Genomic DNA, 21,009 nt, shown 5'->3' with positions numbered 1-21,009 from the left:
AATCCTTCAAATAGTGATGCAAGCATCAAATTTGGTACAAATAATCCTTAGACGTTACTCTATTGTGAGAGAAAAACAACAAAAACCAAGAAACAACTGGCAATTTGAATTTTCAGTAGGCTGCCAGGTAGGGAGGAGACAAGTGAGGAATTACACGGGTCAAGACCCAGGACTAGGTGGAGAGATTATATCTCGACACTGGCCTGGGAATGCCTTGGGATCCACCAGTCAGAGGTGGTTAATGTGGCCCGGAAAAAAGGAAATTTGGGGTCCCCTGCTGGAGATATTGACCCCGCACCTGATCCCCTGATAAGTGGTTGAAGATGTATTTATGGAATTTTTCAATTGATCCCTACCTGGCCACCTATTGAAAATTAAAGTGGCCAGCCTGTTTTTCCAAACGAGTAATGCCTAAAAAGAATTTGTGCCGAATTTGATGCTTGTATCACCATTTGAAGTACTCTGTAAATATTCTTTTATCTGCTGCACTAATTGAAGACCATGTGACAAAGAAGAAAAAGGTTTTGAACCAATTGTGCAGGAACCTGTCAATGACACAACTCCCACTGACATCATCAAAACACACTTTCCTTCATATTTACTGCACATAGGAACTGAAAATACCTCAAAAGTACTTACAGTAGAAAAGTGGACACTTCAAAACAACATATTAACATGCACATTTTGTAAATCAGTGAATTTATTACAGTCACACTAAGAATCATCAATCTGCAACACTTCCAGCCTCAAAGTGTGGAAACACTCCCTGATTCCAGATTCTGGGATAAAAAAAAAGACAACAGCTGATAAACAACACAATTTAAAAATGTATTCTCCAAGTATGCACATTTTTAAACTCAAATGCAGATCTTTAAATGAAAAGGTATAATGGATATATACAGTGAGGAAAATAAGTATTTGAACACCCTGCGATTTTGCATGTTCTCCCACTTAGAAATCATGGAGGGGTCTGAAATTTTCATCTTAGGTGCATGTCCACAGTGAGAGACACAATATTAAAAAAAAACAGAAATCACAATGTATGATTTTTTTTAATAATATATTTGGATGTTACTGCTGCAAATAAGTATTTGAACACCTGTGAAAATCAATGTTAATATTTGGTACAGTAGCCTTTGTTTGCAATTACAGAGGTCAAACATTTCCTGTAGTTTTTCACCAGGTTTGCACACACTGCAGCAGGGATTTTGGTCCACTCCTCCATACAGATCTTCTCTAGATCTTTCAGGTTTGGAGGTTCAGCTCCCTCCAAAGATTTTCTATTGAGCTCAGGTCTGGAGACTGGCTCAGCCACTCCAGGACCTTGAAATGCTTTTTACGGAGCCCCTCCTTAGTTGCCCTGGCTGTGTGTTTGGGGTCATTGTCATGCTGGAAGACCCAGCCATGACCCATCTTCAATGCTCTTATTGAGGGAAGGAGGTTGTTTGCCAAAATCTCACAATACATGACCCCATCCATCCTCCCTTCAATACGGAGCAGTCGTCCTGTCCCCTTTGCAGAAGAGCACCCCCAGAGTATGATGTTTCCACCCCCATGCTTTACGGTTAGGATGGTTTTCTTGGGGTCGTTCTCATCCTCTAAACATGGTAAGTGGGGTTGATTCCAAACAGCTGTGTTCTGGTCTCATCTGACCACATGACCTTCTCCCATGCCTCCTCTGGATCATCCAGATGGTCACTGGTGAACTTCAAACGGGCCTGGACATGTGCTGGCTTGAGCAGGGGGACCTTGCTGCCCTGCAGGATTTTAAACCATGACAGCATCATGTGTTACTAATGTAGTCTTTGTGACTGTGGTCCCAGCTGTCTTCAGGTCATTGACCAGGTCCTCCTGTGTAGTTCTGAGCTTTCTCAGAATCATCCTTACCCCACAAAGTGAGATCTTGCATGGAATCCCAGACCAAGGGAGATTAACAGTCATCTTGTGTTTCTTCCACTTTCTAATAAATAATCATAACAGTTGTTGTCCTCTACCAAGCTGCTTGCCTGTTGTCCTGCAGTCCATCCCAGGCTTGTGCAGGTGTAGTTTTTTCCCTGGTGTCCTTAGACAGCTCTTTGGTCTTGGCTATGGTGGACAGGTTGAAGTGTGAACAGGTGTCTTTTATACAGGTAACAAGTTCAAACAGGTGCAATTAATACAGGTAAAGAGTGCAGAATAAGAGGGCTTCTTAAAGAAAAATTAACAGGTCTGTGTGAGCCAGAATTCTTGCTGGTTGGTAGGTGTTCAAATACTTATTTGCAGCAGTAACATACAAATAAATTTTAAAAAAATTATACATTGTGATTTCCAGATTTTTTTTTTTAGATTATGTCTCACAGTGGACATGCACCTAAGATGAAAATTTCAGACCCCTCCATGATTTCTAAGTGGGAGAACTTGCAAAACCGCAGGGTGTTCAAATACTTATTTTCCTCACTGTACACACACACACACACACATATATATACATACATATATATATACATACATACACATACAGCTCTTTTACTTTGGTTACTCTGAGGTTTATTAGTGTAGGTTTGGAGTAGCAGCTAAACGATTCTATAAAATGCTGCATATCACCATAATCATTTCACATTTTGGGCATGAGAACAATAATCTCCTGTGGACTTCTGTCCACAGTCCAGTCAGCCTGATGCTTCAGATGTCATGTTGGAGTCACACAGGTGATTAGTGGTTTTGGACTCAACAGGTCATCACTCATGCTGCACAGCTTCGGTGAAAGAATTCAACAGAAAATCATTTTGATGCTCATTAAAAAAACAAATCAAGCAATAATCATCTACTTTATTATCACTAAATACACAAGAAAAGGTTTATAAAAAGGCTGAGTCCTCATTAAACAGTGTTTTAATGTCGGTGTGAACGTGAAGAAACCACCCTAAAAGACTCCAAGCAACTGCAAAGCGACCGCGATGGAAAGAAAAATAACTCCGAGGTAGCCAATGTAGCCATAGGCGCCGTACATCCTCTTGGCCGGATCTATGAACCAAACATAAAAACATGGATACATAAAGTTGTTTATGACACTTTTGGTGACAAACACTACAACCTAAAGTTAATGCCAACACTTTGCGGCCATTAAAGTAAATAAAAGTGATATCTGCATTGAAGCCTGTATTTACAGTTTTATGGGAACAAAACATGCGATACCTGAAACCCACAGCAAACTTACAGGATATCTCAGTGTTGATAGTGTTCTGGACTTTGGGATACTTTTGAGATAGTGCCATTAGCTTGTAAAACATATTGACTGTGTAACGGGGTTAATGAACCGAGTACAGCCTTTTTTGTATTACTGCACAAACACTACTGTGACAGAGTGCTAGTAATCAGAGGACATGTGCTGCTGTCACACCTGTCCACTCAGTCTTACCTCCTGTGTAGTAGCCCCAGGCGTAGGAGAACCTGCTGGTGACCCAGACGGCTCCCAGCACCGATGCTGTCAACTGAGATTAAGAACAACATGTCAGAAACAGCTCTGAAAGTCAGCAGTGTGGTTATAGAGAAAAAGGAAATAAACCTGCTGAGTCAGCGTGACGCGCCTCTAGGCCCAACGAAATCAGTAGAATCTATGTCAAAGATCACACAGAACGCACATCCCTCCCACACATACCTGAGCAGCTCTCAGTGTGCACGGTTACTTTTACTACAAAACGATGTCAGCAGGACTCATCACACAAATTCTTCTGCAAAATATATCTTTCTCCACATATCATATTTAGATAAGTACAGACCTTATTCTTTAATATAAGTATTAATTTGTGCACACTTTATTCTTTACATTATACTTTGCACTTTGAAGATAACACTGTAGTCATTCATGAATGCATGACCAAAGTCAATTCTTTTTTTTTTTTTTTAAATCACAATTATAAAACTGGTTCAGTCACGTTGAGTGTTAGTTTTGCGCAATTTTTGTTCTTAGTTCAGCAAACAGACATGGATTTGAAGGACAGTTCAAAAATAACTATTTTTGTATTAATGTCAGATTGTAGTTATTTGTATATGGAAAAAGGCATATTGTCACCTAAATCTAATCCTGGAATAAATAAATGGTGGAACTCAATTAGCACAGCGCATGAAATTCTCTGCAGCATACAGGCAGGTACATAAATATTTAGAAAGATTTTTTTTTTTTTTTGCAGTTTTAACTGTCAGCTTGATGGAGTAGAAAAGAGAAGCATTTTCATTCAAGAAAATATCTCCTGTGTGCTTTCTGGAAACTTTTTTTTAAAGCCTTATTTCTACAATCTACCGTGACTATCCAGGGTTGGGGCCAGGAAGCAGAGTTGTAGTCTTACACACCTCTCTGCAGCTTCTCTCCCCCTGCCATCCCCTCATTACCCCATCCCCGTAGAGACGGTGCCTGCTCCCAGACCACCAATAACCAGTAAAAATCTATTTAAGCATAAAAATTCAAAAAGAAAAAATAATATAGCACCTTCAACTGCACCACAGACTAAAACAGTTAAATGTGGTCTATTAAACATTAGGTCTCTCTCTTCCAAGTCCCTGTTAGTAAATGATATAATAACTGATCAACATAGAATGCTCGTAGCACGGGCCGAGGCGGAGGATTAGCAGCAATCTTCCATTTCAGCTTATTAATTAATCAAAAACCCAGACAGAGCTTTAATTCATTTGAAAGCTTGACTCTTAGTCTTGTCCATCCAAATTGGAAGTCCCAAAAACCAGTTTTATTTGTTATTATCTATCGTCCACCTGGTCGTTACTGTGAGTTTCTCTGTGAATTTTCAGACCTTTTGTCTGACTTAGTGCTTAGCTCAGATAAGATAATTATAGTGGGCGATTTTAACATCCACACAGATGCTGAGAATGACAGCCTCAACACTGCATTTAATCTATTATTAGACTCTATTGGCTTTGCTCAAAAAGTAAATGAGTCCACCCACCACTTTAATCATATCTTAGATCTTGTTCTGACTTATGGTATGGAAATTGAAGACTTAACAGTATTCCCTGAAAACTCCCTTCTGTCTGATCATTTCTTAATAACATTTACATTTACTCTGATGGACTACCCAGCAGTGGGGAATAAGTTTCATTACACTAGAAGTCTTTCAGAAAGCACTGTAACTAGGTTTAAGGATATGATTCCTTCTTTATGTTCTCTAATGCCATATACCAACACAGTGCAGAGTAGCTACCTAAACTCTGTAAGTGAGATAGAGTATCTCGTCAATAGTTTTACATCCTCATTGAAGACAACTTTGGATGCTGTAGCTCCTCTGAAAAAGAGCTTTAAATCAGAAGTGCCTGACTCCGTGGTATAACTCACAAACTCACAGCTTAAAGCAGATAACCCGTAAGTTGGAGAGGAAATGGCGTCTCACTAATTTAGAAGATCTTCACTTAGCCTGGAAAAAGAGTCTGTTGCTCTATAAAAAAGCCCTCCGTAAAGCTAGGACATCTTACTACTCATCACTAATTGAAGAAAATAAGAACAACCCCAGGTTTCTTTTCAGCACTGTAGCCAGGCTGACAAAGCGTCAGAGCTCTATTGAGCCGAGTATTCCTTTAACTTTAACTAGTAATGACTTCATGACTTTCTTTGCTAATAAAATTTTAACTATTAGAGAAAAAATTACTCATAACCATCCCAAAGACGCATCGTTATCTTTGGCTGCTTTCAGTGATGCCGGTATTTGGTTAGACTCTTTCTCTCCGATTGTTCTGTCTGAGTTATTTTCATTAGTTACTTCCTCCAAACCATCAACATGTCTATTAGACCCCATTCCTACCAGGCTGCTCAAGGAAGCCCTACCATTATTTAATGCTTCGATCTTAAATATGATCAGTCTATCTTTATTAGTTGGCTATGTACCACAGGCTTTTAAGGTGGCAGTAATTAAACCATTACTTAAAAAGCCATCACTTGACCCAGCTATCTTAGCTAATTATAGGCCAATCTTCAACCTTCCTTTTCTCTCAAAAATTCTTGAAAGGGTAGTTGTAAAACAGCTAACTGATCATCTGCAGAGAAATGGTCTATTTGAAGAGTTTCAGTCAGGTTTTAGAATTCATCATAGTACAGAAACAGCATTAGTGAAGGTTACAAATGATCTTCTTATGGCCTCAGACAATGGACTCATCTCTGTGCTTGTTCCGTTAGACCTCAGTGCTGCTTTTGATACTGTTGACCATAAAATTTTACTACAGAGATTAGAGCATGCCATAGGTATTAAAGGCACTGCGGTGGTTTGAATCATATTTATCTAATAGATTACAATTTGTTCATGTAAATGGGGAATCTTCTTCACAGACTAAGGTTAATTATGGAGTTCCACAAGGTTCTGTGCTAGGACCAATTTTATTCACTTTATACATGCTTCCCTTAGGCAGTATTATTAGACGGCATTGCTTAAATTTTCATTGTTACGCAGATGATACCCAGCTTTATCTATCCATGAAGCCAGAGGACACACACCAATTAGCTAAACTGCAGGATTGTCTTACAAAGACATGGATGACCTCTAATTTCCTGCTTTTAAACTCAGATAAAACTGAAGTTATTGTACTTGGCCCCACAAATCTTAGAAACATGGTGTCTAACCAGATCCTTACTCTGGATGGCATTACCCTGACCTCTAGTAATACTGTGAGAAATCTTGGAGTCATTTTTGATCAGGATATGTCATTCAATGCGCATATTAAACAAATATGTAGGACTGCTTTTTTGCATTTACGCAATATCTCTAAAATTAGAAAGGTCTTGTCTCAGAGTGACGCTGAAAAACTAATTCATGCCTTTATTTTCTCTAGGCTGGACTATTGTAATTCATTATTATCAGGTTGTCCTAAAAGTTCCCTGAAAAGCCTTCAGTTAATTCAAAATGCTGCAGCTAGAGTACTAACGGGGACTAGAAGGAGAAAGCATATCTCACCCATATTGGCCTCTCTTCATTGGCTTCCTGTTAATTCTAGAATAGAATTTAAAATTCTTCTTCTTACTTATAAGGTTTTGAATAATCAGGTCCCATCTTATCTTAGGGACCTCATAGTACCGTATCACCCCAATAGAGCGCTTCGCTCTCAGACTGCAGGCTTACTTGTAGTTCCTAGGGTTTGTAAGAGTAGAATGGGAGGCAGAGCCTTCAGCTTTCAGGCTCCTCTCCTGTGGAACCAGCTCCCAATTCGGATCAGGGAGCCAGACACCCTCTCTACTTTTAAGATTAGGCTTAAAACTTTCCTTTTTGCTAAAGCTTATAGTTAGGGCTGGATCAGGTGACCCTGAACCATCCCTTAGTTATGCTGCTATAGACTTAGACTGCTGGGGGGTTCCCATGATGCACTGAGTGTTTCTTTCTCTTTTTGCTCTGTATGCACCACTCTGCATTTAATCATTAGTGATTGATCTCTGCTCTCTTCCACAGCATGTCTTTTTCCCGATTCTCTCCCCTCAGCCCCAACCAGTCCCAGCAGAAGACTGCCCCTCCCTGAGCCTGGTTCTGCTGGAGGTTTCTTCCTGTTAAAAGGGAGTTTTTCCTTCCCACTGTCGCCAAGTGCTTGCTCACAGGGGGTCGTTTGGACCGTTGGGGTTTTTACGTAATTATTGCATGGCCTTGCCTTACAATATAAAGCGCCTTGGGGCAACTGTTTGTTGTGATTTGGCGCTATATAAATAAAATTGATTGATTGATTGATTGATTGATAATGCTGTATTCAACTGCACATTTGAAGTCATGAATTACAAGTCATTATTTCCGGTGTCCGATCGAAATGTGCTCCAGTTTATCTGCTTGAGAAAAGGACATCGAGCTCCTTTCTGTGATATTTTCATTCCACATCTTGGGAGGGGAACTGTCACTGGTCTGTGGTCCAGTGCCATACTGACGACAACGCAGAGAGCTACAACTCAAATCAGGACCCGTGAAATAAAGAACTACATAAAAAGTAAATATTAATGAAAAGGTCTGTTTACTGCTCACTGTGTGTGCAGCCACACTGCCATGACATTCGATTGGTGACCTCGGTCTTCATGGATCTTGCGTTTCTGACTTGAATGGCCATTTTTCAGTTTCAATTTATACAGCGCCAAATCACACTCCACCCCCAATCACATACAATCAAATGCAGCAGAACTGGTGATACAGATTCTCCAGTCACAGCCATAGAGGTCGATAACTCCTTCACACTAGTCAAAGGTGCCTTGGTGGCTTTCCTCACTTGTTCCCTTCTTGCACAGTCACCCACTTTTCGAAAACTGCAGACAGTTTTACCAAGTAGTAACATACTGTTTTATTTCTTCATGACTAATGTAAAGACTCCCAGTAAAGACACATTCACTGACCTGGAAACGTTCATGTATCCATCCTTTGACTTCAGAAAACTGGCTGCAGAAGTGATTATTTCTCTTTAGCAAAAAAAAAAAAAAAAAAAAAAAAAAAAAAAAGAAAGAAACTGCTTTGTCCAGTTACTACTTCTGCACTCTGAAAACAGAGGGGCTCACTGTGTATACAAATAGCTGTAATTTCTTTAAAGGATTATGGGATATTTTTGTAAACCCTAAAAGATAAAAGTCGACACAAGAACATTGTAATTTTTTTCAGTTAACTGTGGTTCTGTACAGATGCAAAATTACAACATCTGTTCACATAATTATGTACCTGACTGTATTTGTCCTGCGCCCAATCCATAATCTGGGCATAATCTGAACACTTCCACTTCACAGCATCGCGCACTTCCAGAAGTCTTGAGCAGCACCATAATTCTAACACGGTGCGGGTCTAATTCAGACATACTTTCCGTTCGCGTACTTCACGGAACAAACTAACGATTTTGCTGGGATGATGGGGTTCTACAGTCCGTTATGTTGTAGTTTACTCAGACGATTTGACCGTGTGTGTGTGTTTGAGTATTTACCGGGTAAATAAGAGCTGCGATGGTCTGGAAAAGGAGCCACTGAGGATAAACTTCCAAAGTGTTCTGATGAGCTCTCTGGATGCAGTTGAACACCTGCTCCTTATCGCTGTACATTGTGGGATACTGCAAACACACAACACAGACAAATCTCACACTCGGGCACACAGTCAGCTTCGATTCATGTTTTTTTTTTTTTTTTAAATATACCTTGACGCCGTATTTCTTTCTGGCGCCTCCAACCTTCACTCCGAGATACGACAGCATAATCCAGCTGTACAGATAAACAAAGATGACGTAGCCAAAATTAGCCGGTAACACGTCCGTTAGATCCATCTTCGCTCGGTGACCGAGATCCTCTAAACTCCAAGCGGTCGTAATATGACTTTTATTCGCGGAACAACAGGAAATGAGAACCACGCCTAAACTATTATATAACATCTCGCGAGAGGTGGCGTCACTCACGCGATATCGACATGATCTCAGCGGGGGACACAGCGCTGCGGCAGTTATCGGTGGCGACAGGTCTGGATTCCAGCAACGAAGTCTTTTATCACTAAATGAAGATTTTGGTTCTTTCACACCGGGCCTGCGTAGCTACACTGTGTTGCATATCTAGTACGCAGGAATGGCTGCAAAATTGAAAGCAGTGGGGGTTGGGAAGCTTTGCTCCATGATGCCGTTTTTACAGACTGCCTGGACACGCAGATGCATTTGATCATTTGGAAAAAGTAAGAATACATTATTTCCGGGAGTTAATGGACTTTATTTAATGTGCCACAATCGTGAGAGAACTTGAGGTGAAGGTGGTGCTGCAGCCGGCAATCACACCCAAACCTTCCCTGAAGTTTTAGTGAATGTGGAAGCTTGGCCCATCTCTTGTTCTTCCGTGATTTTGAAGCTTCATTGCCAGCAAAGTTCAGCGGGTCGAATACAACCCCTGGCAAAAATTATGGAATCACCGGCCTTGGAGGATGTTCATTCAGTTGTTTAATTTTGTAGGAAAAAAGCAGATCACAGACATGACACAAAACTAAAGTCATTTCAAATGGCAACTTTCTGGCTTTAAGAAACACTATAAGAAATCAGGAAAAAAAAAATTGTCAGTCAGTCAGTAACGGTTACTTTTTTAGACCAAGCAGAGGGGGAAAAAAAATGGACTCACTCAATTCTGAGGAATAAATTATGGAATCACCCTGTAAATTTTCATGCCCAAAACTAACACCTGCATCAAATCAGATCAGCTCGTTAGTCTGCATCTAAAAAGGAGTGATCACACCTTGGAGAGCTGTTGCACCAAGTGGACTGACATGAATCATGGCTCCAACACGAGAGATGTCAATTGAAACAAAGGAGAGGATTATCAAACTCTTAAAAGAGGGTAAATCATCAGGCAATGTTGCAAAAGATGTTGGTTGTTCACAGTCAGCTGTGTCTAAACTCTGGACCAAATACAAACAATATGGGAAGGTTGTTAAAGGCAAACATACTGGTAGACCAAGGAAGACATCAAAGCGTCAAGACAGAAAACTTAAAGCAATATGTCTCAAAAATCAAAAATGCACAACAAAACAAACGAGGAACAAATGGGAGGAAACTGGAGTCAATGTCTGTGACCGAACTGTAAGAAACCGCCTAAAGGAAATGGGATTTACATACAGAAAAGCTAAACGAAAGCCATCATTAACACCTAAACAGAAAAAAAACAAGGAATGGGCTAAGGAAAAGCAATCGTGGACTGTGGATGACTGGATGAAAGTCATATTCAGTGATGAATCTCGAATCTGCATTGGGCAAAGTGATGATGCTGGAGCTTTTGTTTGGTGCCGTTCCAATGAGATTTATAAAGATGACTGCCTGAAGAGAACATGTAAATTTCCACAGTCATTGATGATATGGGGCTGCATGTCAGGTAAAGGCACTGGGGAGATGGCTGTCATTACATCATCAATAAATGCACAAGTTTACGTTGATATTTTGGACACTTTTCTTATCCCATAAATTGAAAGGATGTTTGGGGATGATGAAATCATTCTTCAAGATGATAATGCATCTTGCCATAGAGCAAAAACTGTGAAAACATTCCTTGCAAAAAGACACATAAGTGTCCATATCATTGCCTGCAAATAGTCCGGATCTTAATCCAATTGATAATCTTTGGTGGAAGTTGAAGAAAATGGTCCATGACAAGACTCCAACCTGCAAAGCTGATCTGGCAATAGCAATCAGAGAAAGTTTGAGCCAGATTGATGAAGAGTACTGTTTGTCACTCAATAAGTCCATGCCTCAGAGACTGCAAGCTGTTATAAAAGCCAGAGGTGGTGCAACAAAATACTAGTGATGTGTTGGAGCGTTCTTTTGTTTTTCATGATTCCATAATTTTTTTCCTCAGAATTGAGTGATTCCATATTTTTTTCCCCTCTGTTTGGTCTAAAAAAGTAACCGTTACTGACTGCCACAATTTTTTTTCCTGATTTCTTATAGTGTTTCTTAAAGCCAGAAAGTTGCCATTTGAAATGACTTTAGTTTTGTGTCATGTCTGTGATTTGCTTTTTTTTTCTACAAAATTAAACAACTGAATGAACATCCTCTGAGGCCAGTGATTCCATAATATTTGCCAGGGGTTGTAAAATCTAGCAATGTACTGATAACAAAAAAGCAATGTACAGAGACATCCTGGATGAAAACCTGCTCCAGAGCGCTCTTGACCTCAGACTGGGGCGACAGTTCATCTTTCAGAAAGACAATGACCCAATGAGTGGCTTCAGGAAAACTCTGAATGTCTTTGAGTGGCCCAGCCAGAATGATCTGAAATTGAAAATTCTCCCCATCCAACCTGATAAGAGCTTGAGAGGTGCTGCAAAGAGGAATGGACCAAACTGCCCAAAGATAGGTGCACCATGTGCATCAACAAAGTATCGAGCAAAGGCTGGATTTTTTTTTTTTGTAATAAATTTGCAAAAATAACTTTAAAAACTAACGTCATTATGGGGTGTTGTGAATAGAATTGGGGGGGGGGGGGGATCCATTTACTCAGTTTTGGAGTAAGGCTGTAAAATAAAATCAATCTTGATTCTAAAATGTGGAAAAGTAAAACTCTGAATACCTTCCATATGCACTGCATCTCTCCCCACATCTTTTCTACCATATTTAGCCTATGGTCTAAAGATGCACAAATAAATTAAATTTCTCATTTGTCAAGCAAACAGTCTCATGTTTGGTGTTGGCCCCCCCCAAAGTAATGATCCACTGACTGGTTCTGTTGTCCAGTTGCCCTCTTTAGTTTTTCTGGTTGCATTTTGTAGTCTATTATTGTTCTGTAAAAGTCTATGTATAAACACACCATTTGATGCTGGTTATGATCAGGAAGTTTTGTCCCCCCCCACCCAAGGGTATTAAGACGTAGTTGCAGTTATTTCTTATGGCCAAATATTTACACATGAATGTTCAATTTGTTCAAATACATCACACCTGAAGAGTTACACTCTGCAGTCTTTAAATCTTTTTGTTCTTGCAATCTCATATTGGCATGACATCACACTAACCCAGTTTTGCAAGCACAAAAGCACCTACCTTGACCATACACTGGGTGGAGCCAGAGATTGTACTTTACATGAAACAAGAAACCACTGAGCAAACAAGAATTAACATTGCAAATTCTCACCACTGCCTTTAGTGTAATAGGTACCCAATTCATAATTTATATATCAGGCCCTCATTTCCAGGATGTACAGCATACAATTTTGGATTTCAGGCCACTATGTCAGTGTTGAAAGACTGTCTTGCAAAGTAAAACAGCATATTCCAAACACGTGTCCTTTGATACCTCTGGTAACTGTGAAAACTTAAAAAATACACAAACAAAATATCCAAATCATATTTATTTATTGACCCTGAGCAGCATATTACACAACCACAAGAAAACTAACCGAAAAATGAACTCTTCACTTCTTCCTACTTCCTTTAACACCTGAAAGAAAAATGTTGTGAAATTTCAGAACTTATTTTCCAGTCTTTTCATCGTATTTACAATGTCCATATACAGTCACACTTAATGCGACTTGCTGAGTGTGTGTTTGCGTGACATGGAGGTTTGTCGTGTCCTCACTGGAACCCAGTGTCCATAGGGCTTCCTGCTTTCAAAGCTGTCCACTCTGGCAGTAAGTTTAACACAAGATGATGTTGTCACTGTCGGCTTAGCCACAGAGTTCTGAAGAGACACGAGAGACCAATCAACATTTCACAGTTCATTACTGCATTTATGAAGAAAATGATTCAATTATACAAGGTGAAAATGGAATGACAGACTGTTAAAAGGCACAAAAACAATGTACCAAAGTGTTCAAGGGCTGTAATTCTGACAAGTATTGACAAAATTTTTAATGAACTCAGTCTGGACCTCCAGGTTCTAATAGTCATAGCTCTTTGTCCATAAAGACATTAGGACCTGACTGCACATCACTCACCTTAACGCTGAAAGAGATGGTTTTTCTGTTCGGGGACATCTTCAGACTGGGCACATCCTCTGGCTCTTCGTTACTCTGTTTCAAAGAAAAGAAAAATCCATCCAGTGAGACCAGAGTGTGAAAATGAAGACATGCTGAGCTCTGAGTTTGAACTTTATAGACTTTAAGCTGTGTGTCTGACAGAAACACATCTCTATTCTATCAACCATGCACATGTGGCCCTCACACTGCTGTCAGAGGCTAAACTCCACAAATGAATGCTTCAAGGACAGCCCTCGTAGCAGAGACAATAAAAACAAAATGAGGGCAGAGTGTTAAGAGTAAAAAGGATGTCTTGTGTCTACTGTGGCAGAATGATGCAGGATTCCAAACCCTCAAAGGACTCATGTACCAACTTATCTTTGGCATATGGAGAGAGGAGTTCTTCATCTGTTTTTAGTTCTCCTGACAGGAATACAGTCACTATAATGCCGTCCACATGCCTGTGGTCCTTCAGCGAGTGGAAGACTCTGCTAGATAACAACGACCCATTTCAACGGCAGGCAGACACACATTTGTATAAAAAATGAGAAATTTCCACTGTATGAAATATGATATCAGAATGTGAATTAAAATGCAGTTATTGTTTGTATTTAGCATTACTGGGATTGAAACAAGAAGGTAAAGTGTGTGTGATTGTGGTGCATAAATGTTAGTGTACTGTTGACAAACGACTGGTGAACGTTATAAAAAATAACCTTTCACGCAAAAACACATTATGTCGTCACCCAAGTCACATGACAGCACTCTAACTCCAGGTGGTGTTCAGTGAAGGAGACCACTGTCAAGTTATCTATGAAGACAGGAATAAATAGAGAGAATGCATGTTCCCACGTGTGGTCCAAAGGTTAACAAAAGACACAGGAAAATTCAACAAAACACTAACCTCGAGCTGTCTGCAAAACAAACGCAGTAGCAAGGAGATAAGGCGAACTGCAAGGGCACTTCTGAAGTTAACAGATCCACTTTAGTTGTTTTACCAGGAGACTTATATATATATAAACACTTCACTATTTGACAGAACTGGTACAAAGAAGTGATTTTATTTTATTTTTTTAAGATTTAAAGCACCCTTTTCATCTCGATCCAGAACATAGCTGTCAGTTTGATGCATCATTGTGGTCAACCCCCCCGCTCAATGTCAGACACCCACCTGTGACGACACACTTTCAGAGTCTTGTCTCACTCTCAGTTCTGTGGGGACTTGTTTGGGCTTCACAGGTGGTTCTGGCAGAATCTGCTTCAGACTCTCAGGAAGCTCCAGCTCGTCCACACTGAGCAGCTTTTTAGCATTAGCCTCTGCGACTTTGAGGAGTTCCCTTTTATCTGCAGAGAAAAATCATTTGTCAATTCAGAATTTTTTTTTTTACCATTTTAGATTCCGATGCCATCAATTAACAACACTGAGCATCAGTTATGGGTGAACTTTACTTACCGTCCACAGTCAACCTGACGGAGCATCTTGAAGATCTGGACCTTGAGCGACTTCTGTAGGAAGTAGACGGTGATTGAGATAATTTGCGACTCCTTCCCTTTAAGCGGCTAGACCTAAAGTGGGGTCTGTAGATTCTGCTGCACAAGGAACGGTTTGATGAAGGAGAGCGGCTGTAGGAGCGAGAATAGGCCCTGTAGCGACGTGGTGGCGAACGGCGGTATCGTCCACGTCCATATCTGTTGTGACTGTGGCAGCGGGAAGAACGTCTGTGGCAACGAGGGTGAGAGCGGGACCTGGGACAAGAGGGTGACCTACTACTGGACAAAGATGACGAAGTCGATGGAGACCTGTAACGCCCTCTGTAGCTGCCACGACCTCTTCTGCCAGATCCAGAGGATCGACTACTACTGGAACCACTTCTGGATCGTGAAAGACGCAAACCAGAATTGGACAGGGAGTCTTCAAAGATCACATTGATGCCATCGTTCTGACGTGCTTGTACCATTTCAGCATGCAACTTCTCACCCTTGCTCATTGTGGTTAACCCTGAAACAAGACAAAAAATAAAAATAAAATTCAGCTCACTTTAAAGCAGAAGCCAATAAAGTTTTGCAAATATGACTTTTTCATATAATGCAAGCAAGAATGTCAGTTTGGTAATTTGTCAAGCTATCAATTAAAATAATTTAATATTTGTAATTCAATTTGTAATTGAACAGCTGGTCAATTTGAGACATGAACACATTCATATTCCAGCTTTAGTTTTTACAAAAAGCAGATTTGCTTCTCTTCATATTATACTGAAGAAAATGTTTTAACAGACAAAATACCAAATATGTCAAACACCTTAGAGTGAGGCCAAGCCTTGTAGCTGCAAAACTACTACTACTACTACTACTGTTTGTCATATTTATGGCGAATAAATTAAAATACCAAGTTTAATATTTCTAGCCTGGCTGCGACTAGTTCATGAGAAATTACGGCAACTGAACGGCTACCTAAAAACAAACAAAAATACGGGAAAAGAAAGCCTTTCTAAATTTTCTTAAGCAAATGCAACAGTTGCGCAACTGTCGGGCGCAGTGCTGCCCCCAAGCGGCAAGCGCCTGATTACATAACATGAACGTTCTGGAAAATTCCAATTTGGGTTTTTTAAAAGAAACCACTACATTGTTCACTTATTCCTACCAAAATAAATACTCTTAATTCAGGACAGTAGCACATTATATCCAACTAGCGTTCTGATGTACAAATAGCCACTTCCTAAACGTAACAAGAAATTAAAAATTGAGTTTTTAGTACACAATTAGCAACATACTATAAACTTTATAATAAATTATTTTGGAAAGACAGCAGTCTTTAAGACTAATGCTATCTTTCCAGAATAATCGGAGCACATCAACAAAAACGATAGATCGCTTTTTAACACCGCCATTAAACTAGCGTTAGCGTGACGTCACACTACTTACCTGATTAAAAAAGTGCCGAATCCTTATTCAGTTCGATCCAATATATCATAAGACTGGCGAATCGTCTTCAAAATGTTATTACGATAAAATATTTTACCGAATATAATTGACGAATTTCGCTGAGTCGATTGGAGGAGAGTCAGCAGACAGACAGTCTTCGATCGCTGATGTGGAATTTTCCAGTGTCCTTCTTTTGGTGCAGTTCACGAAGGACTAAACGCAGCACATTCGAATTGCTGCCCCCCTCAGGTCATTAGCGTAACCCCACGTAAAGTCCATAAGCGCAGCAGATAACAGAATAGTGTAGCAGATAAGTCAAACAATCATACAAATGGTGATAAAAGCATCAAATTCTGCAGAAATACTCCTTAGACACGCCTCCTTTGAAAAAACCGATTGGCCACTTGACTTTTCAATTGGCGGTCAAGTAGGGGTCAATTGAAGAATTACACAGAGGTCAAAATTAAAAGATGCTCCAATTTTGGTAAAAAGTGGTGCAAATTATTGGTTGAGCCAATAGGATTAATAAATCGAATAGTGTTGACAGTGTTTAATGCTTGGTCTCCAAAGTAAAAGTCAAACAAGGTCTATGTCTATTGGATTCTATGACGTGACATATGTTACCTCATAAGTAAGAATGATACATGGTTCAGACTATTCCTTTTTAAAACCGTGCTAACTCAAATAGTAATTTGCATCACTTTTTACCAAAATTGGAGCAACTTTAATTTTTGACCCTGTACAAAATTAAACTGACCTTTGTCACCATTCTTGCTGTTTTTATCCCGTAACTCCATAGAATTCAGTCACAGATAGTCCAAACTATACCTTTTTGGAATCTTTATGATCAGGCAAATAATGTGGAATATTTTTCAATATGATTGGAGCATCTTTTAATTTTGACCTCTGTGTAATTCTTCAATTGACCACCGATTGAAAATTCAAGTGGCCAATCAGTTTTGTCATAAGAGGATTGTCTGAGGAGTATTTTTGCCGGATTTGATGCTTTTATCACCATTTACAGGATTCCCCTCTAAATATTCTATCTGCTGCACTAGAATATTTACAGAGGAATCTTTCAAATGCTGATACAAGCACCAAATTCGGAGCAAATACACATTACTCTTTTGAAAGAGCAGACTATCCACTTGAATTTTCAAGGCCGTGGATATCATTATGGTAACTGTAACTGTGCTGTAGGGTATTTTTACGGTGGTGATGTGACATCCTAATCCTAATCTTGATTGCCCAAATAATCCAAATCTCACAGATACATGAACCCAAAGAATAACTGAAACAAGAAACGTTGGTTGATATGAAGGGAGCTTTAAAAAAAAAAAAAAATCATACAATGTAATCTTTTTGTTTTTCTTTTAGATTGTCTCTGAGTTGAAGTGTACCTATGATAAAACTTACAGACCTCTCCATTCTTTGTATTTGGGAAAACTTGCAAAATCAACAGTGTATCAAATGCTTATATGCCTCAATGTATATGGACATTGTAAATATGATGAAAAGACTAAATAAGTTATAGAATTTCAATGCACATTTTTCAGGTGTTTTGTTAACTGGTAAGAAATGAACCACTTATGTTGGATTATTTTTCCTGTTATTGTGAAATGTGTTTCTTAGGATTATTATTATTATTTTAACTGCATACAGAACCCTAATCAGCCGCAATGGATTCTAACATGTGGAACATGCTCTGATTCACTTTGCAAAACAGACTTTCTCAGAATTTTCAACAACCACAAACCCAGGGCCGGCCCAAGCCTTTATGGGGCCTTAAGCAGAATTTAATTTGGGGGCCCCCCTACCATCACCTCAGCACCAGATGCCTCATTATTCCATAGGCTACACTGTTATGTGTGTAACGTACCCACAGTCATTAACATTATTTGTAATTATCTTACATCATACAGGTGTCATTCTTGTTTTTAACCTTAAAGGGGTAGCAAACTCATAAATATGTTTTAATTAACTTCTACATACAGAGTGATGTATAAGTATGGCTCATTAATTTAACTATTTGAAAGTAACATCAGCAGGCAGGAGACTGCATTTATAGTAAACACGTTAAATAGTTTAATTTCTTTCAGATGTGCAATGGTGTGCAAAATGTTCAATATCCAAATACAAAATAGAATCAAATGACATTCACATTATCTTACAGAAAAATAAAGTTGTAATCAAAATTAAATAAAGAATAAATACTTAAATAATCTCCAAAATGAACATAGAAATCCACAACATAACAGCAATGTGTATGAATAGCAATGCACGAACATTGCACCAAATTAATCTGAGGAGTTGATCTGCCCTGCTGTTTAAGTTTTTCTTCGTAAGGAAGACTATCAAATGGCTTCGCCAAAATCCGGTCCACAACATTCAAATTGTCTGCCATTATGTGCAGCTTGCTACCTAGCTAGCTGGGACTGGCGCGAGGCTAGTGTGAAGTTTGTCCGCCTGAGTGCTTAGTGACGGTGAAGGAGCTCAGCAGCACCCGCTGCTCGGTAGGGACAGAAACTGCGATAGAAGTCAGAAAGCGTGATAGAAGTCAGTCTCCAAACACAAGCAGCTACAAAAAAAAAACAAAAAAAAAAAACAGAAATAGAAGCTCGATTTGTCGCTAGTCGTTTATAACAAAGAAAATGCCGCTACGATGATTAGGAAAGTCTCAACTCAGAACAGAATGAAAATGCTCCCACGGATGTTTACGCCAAAAGTTCGCTGATTCGCTCATTTCACTGTCAATCAAAAAGGGATTCAGCCTCAGACAGATCATCCAATCATCATGCAGAAGATGAGCGTCCGGGCCAGCCGAGGCCAGCCCACTGCCCCCTAGACCCCCCAGACACGCTGAGCGTCCGATGGGCGGGACAAAGCCCAGCATTTATCCAATGACTCGTCTCGTTTCGCTGCATGGTTTGTGTCGCTACACTGTTTAAAGCACTGTCAAGCTGCAGGTTTGAGTGAGAGGAAAGCCGCGTCATTACCAGTGATGAGAAGCTGATTCTGAACAAAAGTTGAGCGCGTTGTAGCGCATATTTAGTCAATGACATGTACACACAACAGTATATATTCGATTACTTATTTTTTGACATTTTAGGGGAAGCTGAGCTTCCCTTGCAGTCGCCTCTGACTTTAAGACACCTAAAGCACTTTACACTAAACGAACGGAGCATTTCGCAAATAATCCATCCATCCATCCATTTTATTCCGCTTTATCTGGAGTCGGGTCGCGGGGGCAGCATCTCACGCAAACCCGCCCAGACCTCCCGATCCACACACACCTCCCCCAGCTCCTCCGGGGGAACCCCAAGGCGTTCCCAAGCCAGCCGAGAGATGTAATCCTTCCAGCGTGTCCTGAGTCTTCCCCGGAGCCTCCTCCCAATGGGACGTGCCCGGAACACCTCTCCAGCGAGGCTATGAAATTGGGCTATTAGTTTAAAAAAAAAAGTAGAAAAGGGGGTGTTCACAATAATAGTAGTGTGGCATTCAGTCAGTGAGTTTGTCAATTTTGTGGAACAAACAGGTGTGAATCAGGTGTCCCCTATTTAAGGATAAAGCCAGCACTGTTGAACATGCTTTACTCTGAAAGCTTGAGGAAAATGGGATGTTCCAAGACATTGTTCAGAAGAACAGTGTAGTTTGATTAAAAAGTTGATTGGAGAGGGGAAAACTTATACGCAGGTGCAAAAAATTACAGGCTGTTCATCTACAATGAGCTCCAATGCTTTAAAATTGACCAAAAAAAAAAAATGCGTGGAAGAAAACGGAAAACCATCAAAATGGATAGAAGAATAACCAGAATGGCAAAGGCTCACCCACTGATCAGCTCCAGGATGATCAAAGACAGTCTGGAGTTACCTGTAAGTGAGAGTCTACTGAATCTACTGGTACCTTGTTTCCCATCTAACAGTAAGAAATATACTCAAAACCTGGATTAATCTTTTTAGTCACATAGCACTACTATTATTCTGAACACTACTGTATGTAAGGGAGCGTTTGCAATAAAATGATCATTCTTAATACAATTAAACTCTGTTGACGTGCAGGGAGTAATAAAAAAAAAAATACTTATGGTGAAACCAAATCCAGAATTACCTTTCCTTTAAAAAATAAATAAATAAATAAAATAAATAAAAAAATAAATTGTTTTTCCAACATAAATCACTGCTTTGTGAGATCTCTGCCTTGGCAATAGGTCATACTTTTTCTTTTCCAGTGAAGGCACCGTTTAAAGTTCTTTCTCCATACATCAGACAAGATCCTACAAGAGTACTCGAGTGCAAACACCCACCATGGTCCAAGTCCTTCCTGTGCCTCTTCACACCTTCCTTCATCGCCTCTGATCTCTTTTCTAATGTTCTCCAACACCGTTTACTGACCTTGGACCCTGATTAATCATCTGTGATTGTGATATCTGATCTTAAGATCCTCATTGTTCTGATCCTGGAATCAAGATCAAAGGAATTCAGATCAAAGGAAGGATCAGGGTCAAAGGAGAAAGGTTTAATCCTCGAAGATCAAAGCCAGCTGCACCTTGATCCGGATCTACACCAAAATTTTTCAAGTTCTTTCTTAATCAAAGGAAAAAATTCTCCAGCAACTTTAACTCAAACTCGTTATGCTGCATGTTGGCTGTAAACGGCAGATGATAAACTCAGTGCTGCATCGTTTTCAGTCAAAGGCC

General features: G+C 39.8%; 3 protein-coding genes across 8 annotated transcripts in view; all 3 read right to left on the bottom strand.

Moving 5' to 3' along the window:
* tmem50a (transmembrane protein 50A) overlaps positions 1 to 20,942 on the bottom strand; it is a 30,819-nt gene extending 9,877 nt beyond the window's left edge. Inside the window, exons 1-2 of the mRNA XM_034160048.1 lie at positions 20,933 to 20,942; positions 14,079 to 14,083 (exon numbers count right to left, since the gene is read on the bottom strand). The gene's annotated coding sequence lies outside the window, so the exon portion shown is untranslated. The remainder of the gene's footprint in view (positions 1 to 14,078; positions 14,084 to 20,932) is intronic.
* Positions 2,492 to 9,320, bottom strand: mgst3b (microsomal glutathione S-transferase 3b). Its single transcript, XM_034160046.1, has 4 exons — positions 9,115 to 9,320; positions 8,908 to 9,030; positions 3,398 to 3,470; positions 2,492 to 3,003 (listed from the first exon to the last, which is right to left on the bottom strand). The coding sequence occupies exons 1-4, from the start codon at positions 9,238 to 9,240 to the stop codon at positions 2,903 to 2,905; spliced, it is 423 nt and encodes a 140-aa protein (XP_034015937.1). The 5' UTR covers positions 9,241 to 9,320; the 3' UTR covers positions 2,492 to 2,902.
* Positions 12,773 to 16,507, bottom strand: rsrp1 (arginine/serine-rich protein 1). 6 transcript variants are annotated; one of them, XM_034160043.1, is made up of 6 exons: positions 16,314 to 16,497; positions 14,968 to 15,390; positions 14,845 to 14,937; positions 14,563 to 14,735; positions 13,371 to 13,445; positions 12,773 to 13,114 (listed from the first exon to the last, which is right to left on the bottom strand). In XM_034160043.1, the coding sequence occupies exons 2-6, from the start codon at positions 15,377 to 15,379 to the stop codon at positions 12,956 to 12,958; spliced, it is 912 nt and encodes a 303-aa protein (XP_034015934.1). In that variant the 5' UTR covers positions 15,380 to 15,390; positions 16,314 to 16,497; the 3' UTR covers positions 12,773 to 12,955. The 6 variants fall into 6 exon arrangements, 4 of the variants coding, with proteins under 4 accessions (XP_034015934.1, XP_034015932.1, XP_034015933.1 ...); XM_034160041.1 differs by having other exon boundaries at positions 14,845 to 15,390; positions 16,314 to 16,498; XM_034160042.1 differs by having other exon boundaries at positions 14,845 to 15,390; positions 16,411 to 16,433.
* Positions 20,943 to 21,009: the final 67 nt, after the last annotated feature.

This window comes from Thalassophryne amazonica, chromosome 19 (assembly GCF_902500255.1).
Source record: "Thalassophryne amazonica chromosome 19, fThaAma1.1, whole genome shotgun sequence".
Taxonomy (NCBI): Eukaryota; Metazoa; Chordata; class Actinopteri; order Batrachoidiformes; family Batrachoididae; genus Thalassophryne; species Thalassophryne amazonica.
Note: the sequence above shows the minus strand (reverse complement) of the source record. Positions and strands in the feature narration are given on the sequence as shown.

What these genes read in the sequence shown, in the direction of transcription:
- mgst3b (XM_034160046.1), bottom strand. Translation starts at nt 9,240, where the DNA reads ATGGATCTAACGGACGTGTTACCGGCTAATTTTGGCTACGTCATCTTT. An exon ending in GAAAGAAATACGGCGTCAAG is followed by an intron (nt 9,031 to 9,114) that starts GTATATTTAAAA and finishes GTGTGTTTGCAG; the next exon opens with TATCCCACAATGTACAGCGA. An exon ending in CTGGGGCTACTACACAGGAG is followed by an intron (nt 3,004 to 3,397) that starts GTAAGACTGAGT and finishes TTTGGTTCATAG; the next exon opens with ATCCGGCCAAGAGGATGTAC.
- rsrp1 (XM_034160041.1), bottom strand. Translation starts at nt 15,379, where the DNA reads ATGAGCAAGGGTGAGAAGTTGCATGCTGAAATGGTACAAGCACGTCAG. An exon ending in CTGAAAGTGTGTCGTCACAG is followed by an intron (nt 13,446 to 14,562) that starts GTGGGTGTCTGA and finishes TCTTTGAAACAG; the next exon opens with AGTAACGAAGAGCCAGAGGA. An exon ending in CCATCTCTTTCAGCGTTAAG is followed by an intron (nt 13,115 to 13,370) that starts GTGAGTGATGTG and finishes GTGTCTCTTCAG; the next exon opens with AACTCTGTGGCTAAGCCGAC.